Genomic DNA, 18498 nt, shown 5'->3' on the forward strand with positions numbered 1-18498 from the left:
AATAGCTCCACAGTGTGTTTACTGCCACCCCTGCTAAGGGGTAAGATTTCAGTGCAAAAACCGTGCCTTAAACTGGGTGATCACACCTTCAAATATGGGCTGTGGAATCTTTACATTGGACTGCTGCCCATCACAAGAGTGCAGTTTAACTGGTACAAGCTGAAACAGGATAATGGATAAATCAAACCAGTGAAAAATTCAAAATACACTTTCAATAAAAAGGTCCTTAAGAGATTTATTGGGGGGAGGGGGGCAGCGGCTGGATATGATTAATGGCAACAGCACCAGGTTCAATTCCCACCCTGGCTGAGGTAGACTTGGGGTCTGCCCCCTCGCCCTACCTGTAGTCAAAAAAAGACACAATACTTTGCCGTAGTTTCGCAATTAGTTGGCAAGGACTTTGAGACTCAAGAAGACACAGAAGGATAGAGAATGTACTGTAATACTGACCTGCTATTGGTGGTCCGATCAGATATGGTATCCCGTGAATAAAGTAAACTATTCCCAGAGCAGAGGGGAGGAAAGCGGTTCCTGCTATATCTGAGGTTACAACTGGGATAAGAGCAACATAAGCCCCATCAAAGTATCCATAAAGAACGGCATAGGGAACAAGGAGTGGGAAAGATCTCAGAATGGGAATGAACAGAGAGCAGAGACCATCCAGCCCAACTGTCAAAACGTAACAGTATTTGCGGTACTTCTTCAGCAACCTGCAGATTTAAAAAGAGAGCATTGCTAGAATAAAAATATTAATACTCAGCCTGAATGAAGTGGCCAACAAGGAAGTTCCTAATGCTTGGGCATATTTCAGTACACTCGAAATGGACAACTGCAGCACTACTGATGGCCATTCTTCCCTGTTTAGAATTGATTAGATAATTTAGAACCGAGACACAATGCATTTGACTGATTCAAATCTCCAAACATTTCCCTTCAAATGAAATAAAACACCATTCAAGTGAAGCTGAGACTTTGAACCCACGGTACAATAATAATCCAATTCAACTGTACTCACGAGGCAGGATTTTCCAGCCACGCACACCCCCAAATCCTGCCCGAGGTCAACTGAACTTTGCACGGTTCTGCCTCTCCCCCCAACTCCCCCACCCCACCCCCACAACCCCCCCACCCCCACCACCCCACATCCCCCACCCCCCACACGCCCGCCCCCCGCCCCACTGCCCCCTGCACCCACCCAATCCCCCCTCCCTCCTACATCCCTCCCTGCTCCCCCCCACCCCTACCACCCCCAGGGGGCAGGTACAATAGCGGCATTTAAGGGGCACCTAGACAAATACACGAATAGGATGGGAGTGGAAGGATACGGATTCCATAAGTGCATATAGCTTTATATCTTATTTAAATAGGCATCATGATCGCATGCTTGGAGGGCCGAAGGGCCTGTTCCTGTGCTGTACTGTTCTTTGTTCTTTTTCCTTGTCTACCAGCAGCAACTTGGAGACAAACAGAAAGACATAACGTTTCAAGTCCTTTGATTCCTGTTCTGACAAAGAGTCAAAGGACTCAAAACGTTAACTCTGTTTCTCTCTCAGGAGATGATAAAATGGAGATGGTTAGATTCAGAAATTAAATAGTGCTAAAGTGTCAAAGACAAGTCACAGATGGAGGCAGGATGAGAATTCAGAAGGGAAGTAAATACAGAGGCAAGATAGGAAGAAATAAGTTCCATGAGCAAGGTCAAGCTGAAACAATGGGTGTACTGGACCAGTCACGTCTATGGCTCTTTAGAAGGAGGCAGTAGAGTTGGGGGACTTGACCACATCATATATAGACTGACATCGCAGTGCTGCACTCAATGACTGAGGCCCAAACTACTATCTCTCGGGTGAGGTGTCATTGAGGTTGTAACTGCAATGAAAGATCCCATGGTCTCTGTTAAAAGTTCCTGTGTCCTCCTCACCCCTTATCCAGCAACTCCAAAAGAAGGCCAACTAGTCAGTGCCATTTTATGAAACCTTAAGGTTGCTGAGGCAAGACCTTCCTTTAACAAGTCCATGCTGACCATTCGTGACAAGTCCATGCCTTTCTATGTGACAGCTAATCCTACCTCTCAGGATCAATTCTACTAATTTGCCCACCACCAATGTAAGACTAACTAGCCTATAATAGTTTGGCATTTCCTTTTGTCCAACAATGGAACTCCGTTTGCATTTCTCCAGTCCTCAGGTTCCTCCCCTGTATTTAGTGAGGATTGGAAAATCATCCTTAGAGCATCTGCTATCTTCTCCCTGACCTCCTTCAGCAACCTCGGAAACAATCTATCTTGGCAATTTATCAAATTTCAGGGGTTCCCAGCCTTCGGGTATTTCTCCTCTCTTTATGATTACCCCGTGCAATATCTCACAATCTTCCTCCTAGGCTACTAAGTCTGCTTCATCTCTTTCCTTTATAAACATGGAGACAAATAGAATTTAAAACCCTTCCCACAGCCTCTGTACACAAGTTCCTTTCATCTTTAATAGGTCTTACTTTTTCCCTAACCAACCTTTTACCAGTAATATATTGGTAAAACATCTTTGGCTTTCCTTTAACTTTACTTGCTAATCTTTCTTCATGCCCTCTCTTTGAGTTCCTTTATTTCCTTTTTTATTTCGTCCCTGCACTTCCTGTATTAATCTGAGTTATCTGCAGTTCTTTGTGCCTGTCCTTTCTTTTCTGTTTGATCTTCTAGGCAACTAAAGGGGGCCTTGATCTGACAGATTATGAAAGGTATTGCGAGAGGATATCTGGAGAGAACATTTGCTCTTGCGGGGAAGAGTGTAACTAGGGACCATCAATATAATATTAATGGAAGAAAGATATCAATAGGGAATCCAGAAAAACAACATCTTCATCCAAAGGGAGGCGGGAATGTGGAACTTACTAGCTCAGTGTTGAAGTGAATAGTAGTTTATGGGAAAGTCTCTGAAGGAGTAGGGAAATGATGATTGATTTAGGTGACAAAAAAATGGTAGGTGGCTTGATTGAAGCATAAATGACAGTATAGCCTGATTGGGCCGAATGGTCTGTTTCTGTGCCAGAATTCCTACGTAACGAAACATGAACTCTGTTCCTATCTCCAGACATGGTGCTGATCTGCTGAGTGTTGCCAGCACTTGGTGATTTTATTTTAGCTTTACAATGCTTTGTGGACTATGGCAGATTCCTTACCTTGTCACTGTTAATTATTACAGCCTACTTCAACAATAACAAAAAGATATCCATCAGCCCTCGGAATCGTTACCTTGCTCCAAACACTTCAATGGCGGATTCCCAAAACATTCTGAAACTCTTTGGCTTGTATACGATTCAGAGACATCTACACTGAGGAGTGGAAGTCTTTTATTCCAGGCATCCAAGGACATCATTTAATATTCCCCGGCACACAATAAAAGCTCTCTCTACTCTCTCAATTCTTCCTGAGCTATCATAGAATCATAGAATCACAGAACCCTACAGTACAGAAAGAGGCCATTTGGCCCATCGAGTCTGCACTGACCACAAACCCACCCAGGCGCTACCCCCGTATCTCTACATATTTACCCACTAATCCATCTAACCTACGCATCTCAGGACACTAAGGGGCAATTTTTAGCATGGCCAATCAACCTAACCCGCACATCTTTGGACATGTATTGTCTCGTCTGATGCCATCAACATGGCCAACATCTATTAGTATATCCATCTCAATCTTCACACCATCCACTTCTGATTAGCTTGGACAAATGACCCTTAGGGATATATTTAAGCCACTTAAGATCCTAATGTTCATTTCCTGATGACTGACAAGTGGAAATGGCAAAGAATGAAGGACATACATTCATTCTTTTTGCAAACACGGTATCAAAATGATAGGCCAGAAAATAAAAATTGAGAGAATGGTTAAAAAAGGAGGCAAAATGAAGCCCTATGGATCAAGATGAATTATTATTAAAGTTATTGAAAATGCTTTTAGTTCATTAGTGGCTTACAGTTAATGGGTTTTAATCCTTCCTAGGGATTCTTCAGATCGGCAGAAGTGGTGGGACATGAGTGACTGATTTCTGCCCTTGGGTAGAGGTAGAGAGATTCTTCCCGCTCAGAAAGGACAGCAGGACTAGAGGGCACAGCCTCAAGATAGGGGGGGGAGCAGTTTACAACGGAGTTGAGGAGGAACTTCTTCACTCAAAGGGTGGTGAATCTCTGGAATTCTCTGCCCGCTGAAGTGATGGAGGCTACCTTGCTAAATATATTTAAGTGGATAGGTTTTTGGTAGGCAAGAGAATTAAGGGTTATGGGGAGAAAGCGGGAAAGTGGAACTGAGCCACTTCAGATCAGCCATGATCTTATTGAATGGCGGGGCAGGCTCGAAGGGCTAGGTGGCCTACTCCTGCTCCTATTTCTTATGTTCTTATGTTCTTGCACGTCATTATAAGATGCTCACTGACAGAGACTGGTGTAGTTTATGTCCACAGGGATACATTCTGGAAGTGATAGGGAAAACATTCCGTATCCTAGCCCAGAGAAGTTACGCATCAAACTTGTGTAGGTTGAACAGAGAATTCAGTAGAAGTAAAGCAGACAATTCTGCCCTGTGCCATTGAGTCCTGGGGCTGAGACCCTTGAGTCTTCATACCACCGACAGTGACTTTGGTGTCACTGCTGCTGCAATTTATCCTCTAGCCCATGAGTCTTATCATTCTAGTGTAGAAGAACATGCGTAGTGTGAAAAATGGCTAATGTTACACCGCTGTTTAAAAAAGGTAGCAGACAAAAGGCAGGGAATTGTAGGCCAGTTAGTTTAACATCCGTAGTTGGAAAAATGCTAGAATCTGTCATCAAAGAAGAAATAGCGAGGCACCTAGAAAAGAATGGTTTGATCAAACAGACGCAGCACGGATTCATTAAGGGGAAGTCGTGTTTGACGAATTTATTGGATTTCTATGAGGACGTGACTAGTGCGGTAGACAGAGGGGAACCAGTGGACGTGGTGTTTTTAGATTTTCAAAAGGCGTTTGATAAGGTGCCTCATAAAAGGTTGCTACAGAAGGTTAGGGTGCACGGAGTTGGGGGTAAGGTGTTAGCGTGGATAGAGGACTGGTTGTCTAATAGGAAGCAGAGAGTTGGTATCAATGGGTGCTATTCTGATTGGCAGTTGGTGACTACTGGAGTGCCGCAGGGATTGGTGCTGGGGCCTCAGCTGTTTACCATTTATATAGATGATCTGGAGGAGGGGCTGAGTGTAGGGTGACGAAATTTGCTGATGACATGAAGATGAGTGGAAAAGCAAATTGTATGGAGGGTTTGGAAAGTCTGCAGAGAGATCTGGATAGGCTGAGCGCGTGGGCGAGGACCTGGCAGATGGAGTATAATGTTAGCAAGTGTGAGGTTATCCGCTTTGGCAGAAATAATAGTAGGAGGGATTATTATTTAAAACGTGAAAAGCTGCAGCGTGCTACGGTGCAGAGGGACCTGGGGGTCCTTGTGCATGAGTTGCAAAAATCCAGTCTGCAGGTGCAGCAGGTGGTCAGGAAGGCGAATGGGATGCTGGCCTTTATAGCGAGGGGGATAGAATATAAAAGTAGGGAGGTCTTGCTGCAGCTGTACAGGGCACTGGTGAGGCCGCAGCTGGAGTACTGTGTGTAGTTTTGGTCGTCGCACTTGCGGAAGGATATATTGGCCTTGGAGGGAGTGCAGAGGAGGTCCACTAGGCTGATACCGGAGATGAAGGGTTTGGACTATGAAGAGAAACTAAATAGACTGGGTCTGTACTCGTTGGAGTTTAGAAGGATGAGGGGGGATCTTATAGAGACGTATAAGATAATGAAGGGGATGGATAGGGTAGAGGTAGAGAGATTCTTCCCGCTCAGAAAGGATAGTAGGACTAGAGGGCACAGCCTCAAGATAAGGGGGTGGCAGTTTAGAACAGAGTTGAAGAGGAACTTCTTCACTCAAAGGATGGTGAATCCCTGGAATTCTCTGCCCGTTGAAGTGGTGGAGGCTACCTCGCTAAATATTTTTAAGTCACGGGTAGATAGGTTTTTGACAGACAGGGGAATTAAGGGTTTTGGGGAGAAGGCGGGAAAGTGGAACTGATCCACTTCAGATCAGCCATGATCTTACTGAATGGCGGGGCAGGCTCGAAGGGCTAGATGGCCTACTCCTGCTTCTATTTCTTATGTTCTTATGTTCTTAACATCAAAAACGTGTCTATCCTTACCTTCTGTCCGAGAGCCAGCCAAATGTAATGTTGCCCACAATGTTTACAATGCCTAGTATTGACACTAAGAAGGCTGCTTGCTGCTGGCTGACCCCAGTGCTTACCGCATACGGTACAAGGTGCACAAACGGAGTGCTGCTGCCATAGGCTAAGAACAGCAGCGATACAGCAAACACGAGGAAGTCCGGAGTCAGCAGGAAGGCGTATTCTTTATAAGACGGACAGCAGCTACAGGGTTGCTTGTTAGCACTCTCCTTTTCGATGAAACTTGAGTCTGCAGAAGGGCTGAGCAGTTGCGGCTCGTCACGCTGTGTTTTATAGCTGCCCTCCTCTGAGGTTTTTCTGCTGGCAATATTACTGATGGCGGAACTGGACAGTTCCTCTATTAGATTGAGTGGCCTCAGCAAAGCACCGCAGACACATATATTAGCTACGAGGCCTCCGAGGATCAGTAATGCCCCACGCCAAGAGTACCGTTCAATTAGCAGCTGCACCACTGGGGCTAAAACAAAAGTTCCGATTCCACCTCCTGACATGGCCAATCCATATGCCAGAGCTTTCCTCTTACAGAAGTACTTCCCCACGGTTGATATGGCTGGAGAATAAGCCAAAGCACATCCGCAACCTGCAACAGGGAACAATTTCTTTTTTATTAAGCGGCAAGTTTCACTCCAGAAGGTGATAATGAAAGAAAGCTACAGCCTAATCTTCACACACTTCATAGGTTTGAGTTACAGAAATATACATTACGAACCTGCAACTTCTAACCCAATAACCCGGCAGCAATTTAGAACAAAGAAAATTACAGCACAGGAACAGGCCATTCGGCCCTACAAGCCTGCACTGACCATGCTGCCCTACTGAGCTAAAACCCCCTACCCTTCCAGGAACCATATCCCTCTATTCCTGTCCTATTCACGTATTTGTCCAGATGCCCCTTAAAAGTCACCATTGTATCTGCTCCCCCGACAATGAGTTCCAGGGCACCCACCACCCTCTGTGTAAAAAACTTGCCTCGTACGTCCTCTTTAAACCGTTCTTCTCACACTTTAAACCGATGCCCCCCAATGATTACTTGAGTATAGAGAAGTACAAGCGAACCCCCAAAGTGAATCCCCCAATACTGTCCACTCCCTGAACACAATTAAATACTCAATTAGTTTATAATTCGCAATACCTACTCCTTTACCCAGATGCTTTCACTTTCAGCTTTCCACCACCAGTAACTTAAACAGGGAGTTCTCAACTAGAGGTTCCAGTCACGTAGGAGTTCACAAGAAACTTCAGGGGTCTGCTAGTTGGGGTGTCCACCAATACAGTGAGGTAAGTGGAGTGCAATGGTACAAAGACTGTATGCACAGTAAGTTCAGATCCTGATCGCTGGACACTAGTTGTATAAGTTTCTTTGCGTGTCAATGACTCATACAACAGTAATTACCTTGATAAGTGTCTTTTTTTTTGATCCAACCCAATTCTGTGCACAAAGCACTCAATCCTTCTAACTATTAAACCAAATAGAGGGTGTCATCACCTCTCTTCAGGGGCATTAATGTCTGCGTTAAGGATGGGGAGAACCAGGAGTTTAAAAAGAAGTTTATTTATTAGTCACAAGTAAGGCTTACATTAACACTGCAATGAAGTTACTATGATATTCCCCTAGTCGCCACAGTCCAGCGCATGTTCGCATCTGCGCACCTAACCAGCACGTCTTTCAGAATGTGGGAGGAAACCAGAGCAACCGGAGGAAACCCATGCAGATACAGGGAGAATGTGCAAACTCCACACAGACACTGACTCAAGCTGGGAATCTGGGTCCCTGGCGTTGTGAAGTAGCAGTGCTAACCACTGTGCCACTGTGTCACTCCACCCGAGTTAGTCAGCATTGAGGCCACCATGGTAGCGCAAGCCCTCCTTTCAATTCTTTACCCTTGTGCTAAGCCATCCATGTTGGCTGGATTGGTGGCACAGTGGTTAGCACTGCTGCCTCACAGTGCCATGGACCCGGCCTTGGGTGATTGTGTGTAGTTTGCGCATTCTCCCCACACAGTGGTTAGCACTGCTGCTTCACAGCTCCAGGGTCCTGGGTTCGATTCCCAGCTCGGGTTACTGTCTGTGTGGAGTTTGCGTATTCTCCTCGTGTCTGCATGGTTTCCTCCGGGTGCTCCGGTTTCCTCCCACAGTCCAAAGATGTGTGGGTTAGGTTGATTGGCCATGCTAAGAAATTGCCCCTTAGTGTCCAGGGATGTGTAGATTAGTGGGTATAACATGTAGGGATTTGGGGTTAGGGCCTGGGTGGGATTGTGTTCGGTGCAGACTCGATGGGCCAAAGGGCCTCTTTCTGTACTGTAGGGTTCTGTTCTGTTCCATGTCTGTGTGGGTTTCCTTCGGATGCTTTGGTTTCCTCCCATAGTTCAAAGAAGTGTGGGTTAAGTTGGTTGGCTGTGCTAAATTGCTCCTTAGTGTAAGAGGGATTAACAGGATAAATACATGGGGTTACGGGGATAGAGCCTGGGTGGGATTGTTGTCAGTGTGGGCTCAATGGCTCAGAAAGCCCTCCTTCTGTACTGTCAGAATTCTCTTCTATGGATTCTATGATTTTCAATTTACATTTGAAATGTAAAAAAAAACGCAAGGTAGTAGGGATCGATAAAGGGAGTGTTACTAATTGCTTCGCCTTTTCAAATATGATTTCAGGTATAATTGATCCCAATGCAGGTAAATGTGGCATCATGCACCTTGCACCTAAAGAGGTTTAAACAGGGTCTTTGTCAACTAGAGAAAAGCTGGAAACAGCAAAGGTTCCAAAAGATCTTTGGGTTGTTCCAGGGATACACATCACTATAAAAAAACATGAATAGCTACAACATGTAGCCAGAGAAGCTAAAGGAATGCTGGTTTTTATATCTCCAATACAAAGTGATAGAAGACGCGGGTTGATGGGTTTTTGATAAGCGAGGGGATTAAGGGTTATGGGGAGAGGGCGGGAAAGTGGAACTGAGCCACAACAGATCAGCCATGATCTTATTGAATGGCAGGGCAGGCTCGAAGGGCTAGATGGCCTACTCCTGCTCCTATTTCTTATGTTCTTATGTTCTTATGCTATAGTTACATAAAATGCATTTAGGTCATACTTAGAGCAATTTTGGGCACCACACTTTAGGAAAGGTATAGGGTGGAATTCTCCCAAAAATATTCCAAATGCCAAATTCATGTAAAAATTGGAGTAAATCATCCTGCTTTTTTGAGCAAGACTTTCAAAATGAATCTCCCACACTGTGTATCATAGACAGCCCGAGTGTGAATTCTGTTAGAAATCAGTGGGTGGAACCCATTCCCACTCCAGAGGCTGGCAGCATAGCACTGACCGGGCCACTGTGCATGCATCAATCTGTCATTGCAGAGATTGGCACATGTGCAGTAGACCCACACTGCCAGCCTCCTCATCGCTGGCCAGTTCCATGCCCCCTATCGTGCCTCTCCACCCCCTGATCGCTGACTCCCCCACAGTCCCGAATCCCCCCTCTGCCGCATGCTGATCACCTCCCCTCCCCCGCCACCCCGATGGCCAGCCCCAATCACCACTTCCCTCCCTCAGTCACTAATCTCAAATGCAAAGTGGCAGTGGGACCTCCCCCACCCCCACCAATCTCCCTCCCCCCACAGAAGATCTGCCCCTCCATTAGACCCTCCCCTCTGGCCCCTTTGGCACTGCTGAATGCCTGGTGAGCAGTGCCAAGGTGCCCCCCAGGGCATTGCCACTTTGCCCCTTGGGCAGTGTCAGGGAGCCAGGCTGGCACTGCCAGGCTGATAATATCCCCCTTTACCCCAACCTTCTAGGGGCCTCCATGGCCTTCCTCCACTCCAGTGGGATCGGACCACCAGCCCTCTGCTGGCGGGGAGCTGTTGTAAACTCCGCTGGAGTAAAACACACCTGGCTGGGGCTGGAGTGGGGGAGGATAGCAGTCCCAAGGACTTCAGTCCCAGGCCCACTAATCACATTCAAATTTGAATTTAAATATTTACAGCAGCTCCACGCCGTAAATCTGAGCTGGAAATCTGGTGGGCAGAGGCGCACAGGGACCGTGGCACCCATCGGGAAACTCTCTACACGGCCTCTGCTTATGTCTCCTGGCCCATTGCACTGCTCTGCTGGGAGAATCACCCCCATATTTATTGGCTGTGGAGAGAGCTCAGTATAGATTTACCAGAATGCAGACCGAAATGCAATTATCAAACTGCGAGGGATTACCAGGGCTGCATTTGCTGGGATTTAGAAAGTTAAGGGGTGATTTGATCAAAACTTTCAAGATACAAGGGAACGCTCCCCATTTCACCTCATGGTGCAAGGCAGGAAGTTACCTCTTTAGCTCTTCAACTTTGTAAGTGCTGTTCCCATTGTCTCTCTGATTTTCCAACCTTTCCCAATCTAAGAGTGCCTCTGAAGGCTTTGCAGCAGTCAACCAAATTTGTACAGCAGTTATATTTCCTACCTGTTAGGACTCCCAGCGATAGATAGAGGTACTCCAGGCAAGTAGCGAATGAGCTGAGAATGAGGCCAGCAGAAGCTAACACCCCTCCAAGAATCACTGACACTCTTGTGGAATAGCGATTGCTAATAATACTCCCAATAGGTGCTAAAGAGAACAGCAGGAAAAACATTGTGAAAATGATTTGATGACACTGTAACCTTCTCCTACTTTTGCCCAATATACAATTGCAAAAAAATCAAATAAAACACAACATAAATCTCTAAGTCTCATGGGACAACTGGAGAAGGCACTTTGTGGTGATAAGTGCAAATAAAATCTTCACACGGTGCACCTAAATCTTCATCCATGTGCAATCTAATCCCACTCACCCCGCTTTTGTTAGGCCACATTCTAGATCCTTATTCAGGCAGCACAGTGGTTAGCACTGCTGCCTCACAGCACCAGGAGCCTGGGTTCAATTCCCAGCGTGGCACATTCTCCCCGTGTCTGCGCAGGTCCAAAAGACGTGCTGGTTAGGTTCATTGGCCATGCTAAATTCTCCCTCAGTGTATCCAAACAGGTGCCAGAGTGTGGCGACTAGGGGATTTTCACAGTAACTTCATTGCAGTGATAATGGAAGCCTACTTGTGACACTAATAAATAAACCTTAAACTTATTCACAGACATCCCTTGTCCCATTGTGGTCAGATACCTGTACCCACCCATCAATGCTTTCAGATTCCATATTGTTTTATCCAGGGATACCCTCCACGTTTCAAAATTCTGCAACACCTCTTCCCAGTATTATTGTCAAACCGAGTAAAACAAATAACACACTTTATCCTCCTTGTGTTAATAAGCACCAAGTTCTCCCTCTGCTGTGCCACCAATACCTTTACAGGACCTGTTGACAGAACTCAAAAATCTCCATTATACCATTATACACGCTTGGTAGGGATTATCACAGCATCTGCTTGGTCAGAACACTGAAATAAAAGCTACCAGAATATAACAACCCACGCCAACCTTATTAAATTAAACCTCTAATGATACAGACAGAAAGCAGTTAATCATCCTTGCTCATTTCCTTGGTGAAGGCCTTTGCCTGCCCCACTGCTCCAATGCAGTAACACCCCAGCAGCTGTACAGTGGCTGGGGAAGACTGCTGGTGAACGTGTAGCACACACTCTCACGCAGCCCAAAGCTAGAACAGTGGCTGCACAATGGCTGGGGAAGACTGCTGGTGAACGTGTAGCACACACTCTCACGCAGCCCAGAGCTAGAAGGCCTGGCTTCATGCGGCACCATCTTGGCACAGATGACAGAAATCTGGATAGCTGACAAGGCTTCGATGGGGACACTGGCAGGATGACAGTGGAAGAACCAAGCAGCGGACAGAGGGTTCAGGCTCCACGGAGGCACCACCTTGGGTGGTGTCTCAGCAATCCCAGTAACCTGCTGGAGAGCAAATTGCTGAACTGTTGTAAGATCCCGAAAACCCCTTTGAGCCCTGGCAGCAGCAGTATGAGCCGGCAAGGCAGCAAGCTCAGGTCTCAGAGGAACAGGGGGCTGGGGGCGATCCCAGTCAGAGCTTTTAGTGGAACATTGGGTGGCTTCAGCTTGCTCTGAGAAGGAAGCTGAGACCTGGGCCATCAGACCCTGCAATAATCATTGACAGGTGTCCTCATGAAGTTAGCCGTCACTCCCACGCTCAGAAGAATGGGCTCCAGGCTCTGCGCAAATGCAAAAAAAAATAATAAAATACAACATAAATCTCTGTGTCTCATGGATCAACTGGAAAGACACTGTGTAGTGATATGGGCTATGCTAAGTTGGTGCCTGACTCTTCTCTATACCTTGGTAGTAGAAATAAGCTCTGTAACAGGCCTGCCCAATCTACCAAGCATGGTCCTCAGTACATTTCTGCACACTACCCCACTGAATCCCGCATCAGAGCCCTCTGCGGCATGACTGAGGTCAGCCCTCAACCTGCAGGGAGCCACCACCACCATCACCACCCTTCCTGGCTGCTGCCCACTCGCCACATTTTAAAAAATTAAAAACTTAATTTAAAAAAACTAAAAATTTAGAAATTTTAAATATGAGTCAACAGGTAGCACAAAAATTGCCTGCTGCTTGTATTACTATGTACAGATGTGTGGTTTAACATGTAGCACAAATTAAAATTGAAACATTAAAATTTTAAGTTTAAATTTTAAATTTCAATTTCAAAAAATTAGAAGTTTAATTTAAAACGTTTAGAAATTTAAAAAATTTAAAATATGGGTTAACAGGTAGTACAAAAGTCGCCTGCTGCCTGTATTACTATGAACGGACGTGGGATTTGTTATATGCCATGATCGCCAAGCTCTGTTTTGGGCTCAATTGGAATTTTAGCATCGAGTCTTCACTTTCCCTGAAAAACAGAATTGGAAGAAAATTAGTGCAACTTGGAAGAGTAAGTTAGGAAACCACAAATAAAATTATGTTCACCAACTCTGAAAAGTTACCTTATTGACTGAGCAGTCTCTAGGGACTCCAATTCAATGGACATAATTGGAAGTATCTTTTAGGCTCTGGAAGCATATCAGATAGCAGCAGTATCCTGCAGGTTGTAAGCAATTATGCTTTCATATGGCTGTGAAAAATGTTCTCTCATTTACCAAAGCCCATGCTGGAATTCAATAATCTGTTTAAAGTCATTTAAGCATAACAAAATGCCACATACACGTTCTTCTGGGACAAGTCGTAATAGTCCAATCACGAGGAAGTAGTGGGTGGAGACCGGCACGCTGTGCCTTCAGTAGTTTTGTCGTGGTCTGCACCAAAGGTAATGACACATCTTCACTTGGGACCTATCCACATACGTTAATACTTCATAGTCACGTAGTGCATTATCAAAGTGTCTAACTTTCCTGGTGTCATTCCAAGTTTTCCAGAATGTGGTTACTCTCCATAATCACATCATCCAACTTGATCTTTTTTTTCACTGTGGCCACCTTTAGAAGTATTTGAATTTCTACTGGAAATTTCACGTCTTGAAGAAAATACTCCTTTGGCAGCTGCTTGCAATTTCATACCTTCCTCCACCTCACTCCTCCTAATGCAGGTGTGGTAATAGGCTCAGTGACTGGGTAGAGACTTCACGGCTAATGAGAAGGAGAAGGGCAGTGCTGCTTCATCACAAATCAGGCTTATCATTGTTCTTTTTTACGTTTGTAGAAAATCTTAAGATGACTGGATCAAAACATCTTTAGCTATGCTGCCTGATCCACTCCAACTACAATGTAGCATTGTGCTAAAATAGAGTTCAAAACCTCTTCCAGACTTTTACCAACCACATGTGGTAAAGACGTGCAGGTTAGGTTGATTGGCCATGCCAAAATTGTCCCTTAGTGTTCTGAGATGAGTAGATTAGAGACATTGGTGGGTAAAATATGTAGGGATATGGTGGTAGGGCCTGGGTGGGATTGTGGTCAGTGCAGATTTGATGGACTGAATGGCCTCTTTCTGCACTGTAGGGATTCTATGATTCTACGATATTTACCCGAAAGATTTTCATATCGTCACTGCTTTGATTCTAGTTCCCCTCTCCTCAGTCCTCACCTACCCTCAGCCCAATCCCGCCCTCCCCCATCCCCCTCCCCACATCATCACACCCCTACTCACTACTGACCTTCAGAGATCAGGCAGAGAAGGACTATTATAATTGATTTCGGTAAGAAGTCTCACAACAGCAGATTAAAGTCCAACAGGTTTATTTGGTAGCAAAAGCCATTAGCTTTTGGTAGCTTTTGCTACCAAATAAACCTGTGGGACTTTAACCTGGTGTTGTGAGATTTCTTACTGTGTTAACCCCAGTCCAACGCTGGCATCTCCACATCATAATTAATTTCACCCCTTTCCTGATCAGATCCAACCGACTATGATTTCAAAGATTCGGATCTGACAGCAGTCGACAGGGTTTCCTTTAGCATTCGCTGCATTTTAATTGCACAATTATGACTGGATCTGTTATTTTAAATAGGGTTCTGAGTAGAAGAGCAGTGATGAAACCCACCCAGCCTCCTGACCACCCCAGCCCCTCCTTCAGCAAAGCCAAACCTGCCAGGGACAACTGCCAGATTCACAATGAAGTCTGGCATGGTGATTTTAATATTTTTAATTCCTTCCCCAGGAGCAGGAGTAATCATCTGGGTCCTAGACGGCTGTTTTGGTTCTCCCCCTATGCTGAGCTTTCCCCTTCCTTGCCAGGCCTCCTGCTGAGCTCCATTGATCTATGCACCAGGGGTCAAGGACCATATCCTAGCTCCCTGAGTCTGTTGTGACCCAGTTTTAGCAATGAGCAACTACTTCCTGCCAACTTGCTGCTCGGTAGGTTGGCAAGCAGTTGGTAAACCAGCTGAAGATCTCTGCTGCCATAGTGCCTCATATCATCTCACCCCTTAACTCCCCCTCCTATCCGACCCCTCCCCGTCCCCCAAGCCCTCCCCAGCCCATCACTCCAAGAGTTCAAGCTGAAGGAGGTCTGTAGAGCTCCTTTGCTTGCAGTACTGCACAGAGACCTACGCTTCCTGATGCCACCAAGAGTTTCACACCCATTCCTCTCTCAAGAAAAGAAATCGGAAATATCCAGAAATGATTATAGCAGCGAAATGGGCTATCAAGAGACTGACCCAGACAGGTTTCTTGGATGTATGGAAGGATTTGTAAGTCGAATTAATTCAGAATTTAAATTGTGATTTCTCAATTCTTGAAGATGCTCCTTAGAAACGGAGAATGGGATTCGAAACTGTCAAGAAAGAGTGCCCAGATTGTTCAGAATTTTCTATTTGTAGCCAGGTTTTATTTAAAGTGTAGTCACTGGACTCCGATCCAGTGGTTTTGGGCCAACGATAATTAGTAACAGACAGTCACTGTACCTCGTGGTCACCAGAGTATAATACTTGACTCCAGATTCCAGAAACCAATTTAAGGTTGTGAAGCAACAGCCTGCACCACAAACTACAGAATCATTCACTAACAGTCAAAGAGGAGAAATTGCTCCAACAACGTGAAAGCTGCAGGGCACAACTTTCTCCAACTTGCAAATGAATTAAGTAGAGTAGACTGTTCCACACTCACGAAGTTCAGTACAAAACAGTTAAATGCTGACTGTGACATTTTAGTCCCCAATTTGTGAATGGGTTGAAGCCAAGTTAAGACAATTACTTAATTACAAACCGCCCATCTGATGCTGACGTTGCCATGGCAGCTGAGCAGAGAACCTGGGCCTTTCCCATCTCGAACCCCTTGTTTTCACTTTATTTAATTTTTAACTGTTCTCTACCTTTTATTTCTTTATTGTCTTTATTTTTCTTCCTTCCCACTCTTTCCCCCTTTTTATCTCCTCTTTTCATACCTTTTCTCTCCCTTTTTCTCAATTTTACCTCTCTCCCACCCATCTCCCCTCTCCCCCCACATCTTCGTCTGTCACAGTTTACTCTCTAATTTCAGCGTCTCTGCCGTTTGGCCATGTACATCTTCTATTATCCCTATGGGCTGCCATTAGCAGCCTTTCCCCTTGCTTTTGCAGCTATAACTCATATTTCATTCTCCTCTTCTGTAGCATAAATACCTCCCACTCTCTATGCCTTTTAGCTTTGACAGAGGGTCATCTGGACTCGAAACGTCAGTTCTTTTCTCTCCTTACAGGTGCTGTCAGACCTGCTGGAGATTTTCCAGCATTTTCTCTTTTGGTTTCAGATTCCAGCATCCGCAGTAATTCACTTGGGACTTCACACTGACTCAGCGGGCAAATCGAATTTGGTTGGTTTTGTTGTGTTGTGAAGGTTGGCACAGCAATTTGCCCTTGGTCTTATTAGCCCCTTATTCTCATCTTGTGTGAGGTCACTAATGACCTCGCACTGCTGGAGTCCATTGCTGGGCACTCCTTGCGGTAAAGGATTGTCACTGGCTTCAACAGTGGTTCTACTCTAGCTCATAGATGAAGAGCTGAGGGTTCGAAAGGACAAATTGGACAGCTCCCAATCAAAGGGCTTTTTTTTTAAGTCGCCTTTCTTTCTCCCATTCCACAAGTTCCAGGTTACTCCCCGCCCAGCACCCCCCACAACCTCCTGCAAATGTAAACGGGATATTCAACTAAAATATTGCTGTTACACACACAAAGAATTTTCAGAGTGTTGTCAAAGAGCAGAGAGACTGGGATTCTGATTCACTGTATTGGCAAGTGATGAGCTCAAGCAGTAGATTCAAGAACAAAATAAGTTAAATTGTTTTTCTATCATTCATGACAAGTTCTTCTCACAGAATCTTAAGGCCTGTGCTCAGTGCTAATAGTAAGGGTGCCACCAATGATTATGCTCCAACTTCCATGACGTCAGTGCAACAGCTAAGTTCAAAACACATTGCAAAGGGATCCCATTGGGAAGAAGCCTTCCCCCGGTTGTACTTTGGGAGTTTGTCACTTATAAATTCAACGCACTCACCGAAGACCATTGTAGTGCAGTCAACAGTGGAGTGTATCCATGCCATCATGGCGTAATCCTGAGCAAAGTAATTCTGGAATTCCACAAAAAATATGGAGAAGCACCTAGAAATCCGAAAAGGTACGTGAAAGCAGTTAGGTGAGGTAAGAAGAGAAAAGGGTTCAAAATCCACCATAGGTATCACAGCTAGATGGCCTAATGGTATTATCACTAGGACTACTACTCCAGAAACTCAACAAATGTTCCGGGGACCCCAACCACAGCAGATGGAGTTGAATTCAAAAAAAAAATTCTGATGTCTATGGAACCATTGTTCCCTGAGGTTTCAAAAAAAATCACATAATTTTAAAGAGTAACACTGGTTAGCCATGATGTGGGGATGCTGGCGTTGGACTGGGGTTAGCACAGTAAGACAAGATAACCATTTTGTACTGGTTACGCAGAAACGATACCATAACATCTGTAACCATTATTTCCAGTGTTCTGGAGCCCTGCTCCAAGTATTCCAGAACTCAAAGACATTCTTGGAATATCTCCCTGGATTTTGTCACAGTGGGCGCGATCTTACTGGCCATTCATGTCACATTCATACTGCAGTGAGGTCAGAGAAGTTGGCACCCAGCCAAATCTCCGTTCACCGATAGGAAAATCCTGCCAGTGTGAACGGTGGTAACATTCCGGTCACTGCTCCTTGGCAGGACTGGATAACGGTTGCCCGTACCATGAACTCACAATTGAACCAGGCTATATGCCTTCTGTCTGCTTGACTGAAGGAACAAAAGACAGACATTGAGTCAACACATTCAGAAGTAATAGTGACGAATGCCTCAGAGCATGGCTGTACTATTCTAGGACCAGGAACAGCGTGCAGACAAGATGAGAGGAAGAGTGTGTAAAACGTGCACCTAACATTCAAACAAATGTCACAAATGCAACAGTGAACATCAATGCAGGTGACAGGTCAATCAAATAGGCTGCCAAGCTCAAGGCAAAGCTGATGCTTAATCCGGACAGAGTGTGGTGATCGCGAGGGGTCGGAGTGACAAACCTGGACACGGCTCTCGTGCAAACGGTCACTAGGAAGCAGTTGATCACAATTATCCAGCCCCATCCCCCATCCGGGGGTTCCATTAGTGGAACGTTTGAGCGCCGAGGCATCGCAGTGGCTCCACTGCTTCTCGAGATTCGCACTACTCCCCGGTTCGAATAGAGCGTCAAGTCTGCTCTTCAGTCCAGCAGAGATTCGTTCAGAATGACCGCACACAGAGACCTGGAACGTGCTCTTGTAAATAATTTGCATTAACCATCTGTAAAAAACAAAATAAAGCACACAGGATGGGTT

General features: G+C 45.4%; 1 protein-coding gene across 4 annotated transcripts in view; it reads right to left on the minus strand.

Moving 5' to 3' along the window:
- The window catches only part of LOC145354336 (monocarboxylate transporter 12-like), a 53248-nt gene that overhangs the window by 2836 nt on the left and 31914 nt on the right, over positions 1-18498 (minus strand). For all 4 annotated transcript variants that reach the window (XM_080205508.1, XM_080205509.1, XM_080205511.1 and 1 more), the window contains exons 2-6: positions 18205-18463; positions 17157-17260; positions 10690-10833; positions 6200-6824; positions 451-710 (exon numbers count right to left, since the gene is read on the minus strand). In XM_080205508.1, the coding sequence (XP_080061634.1) occupies positions 451-710; positions 6200-6824; positions 10690-10833; positions 17157-17260; positions 18205-18314 (1243 nt within the window). In that variant the 5' untranslated portion in view covers positions 18315-18463. The remainder of the gene's footprint in view (positions 1-450; positions 711-6199; positions 6825-10689; positions 10834-17156; positions 17261-18204; positions 18464-18498) is intronic.

This window comes from Carcharhinus amblyrhynchos, chromosome 17, assembly GCF_965287045.1.
Source record: "Carcharhinus amblyrhynchos chromosome 17, sCarAmb.v2.hapA, whole genome shotgun sequence".
Classification (NCBI taxonomy): domain Eukaryota; kingdom Metazoa; phylum Chordata; class Chondrichthyes; order Carcharhiniformes; family Carcharhinidae; genus Carcharhinus; species Carcharhinus amblyrhynchos.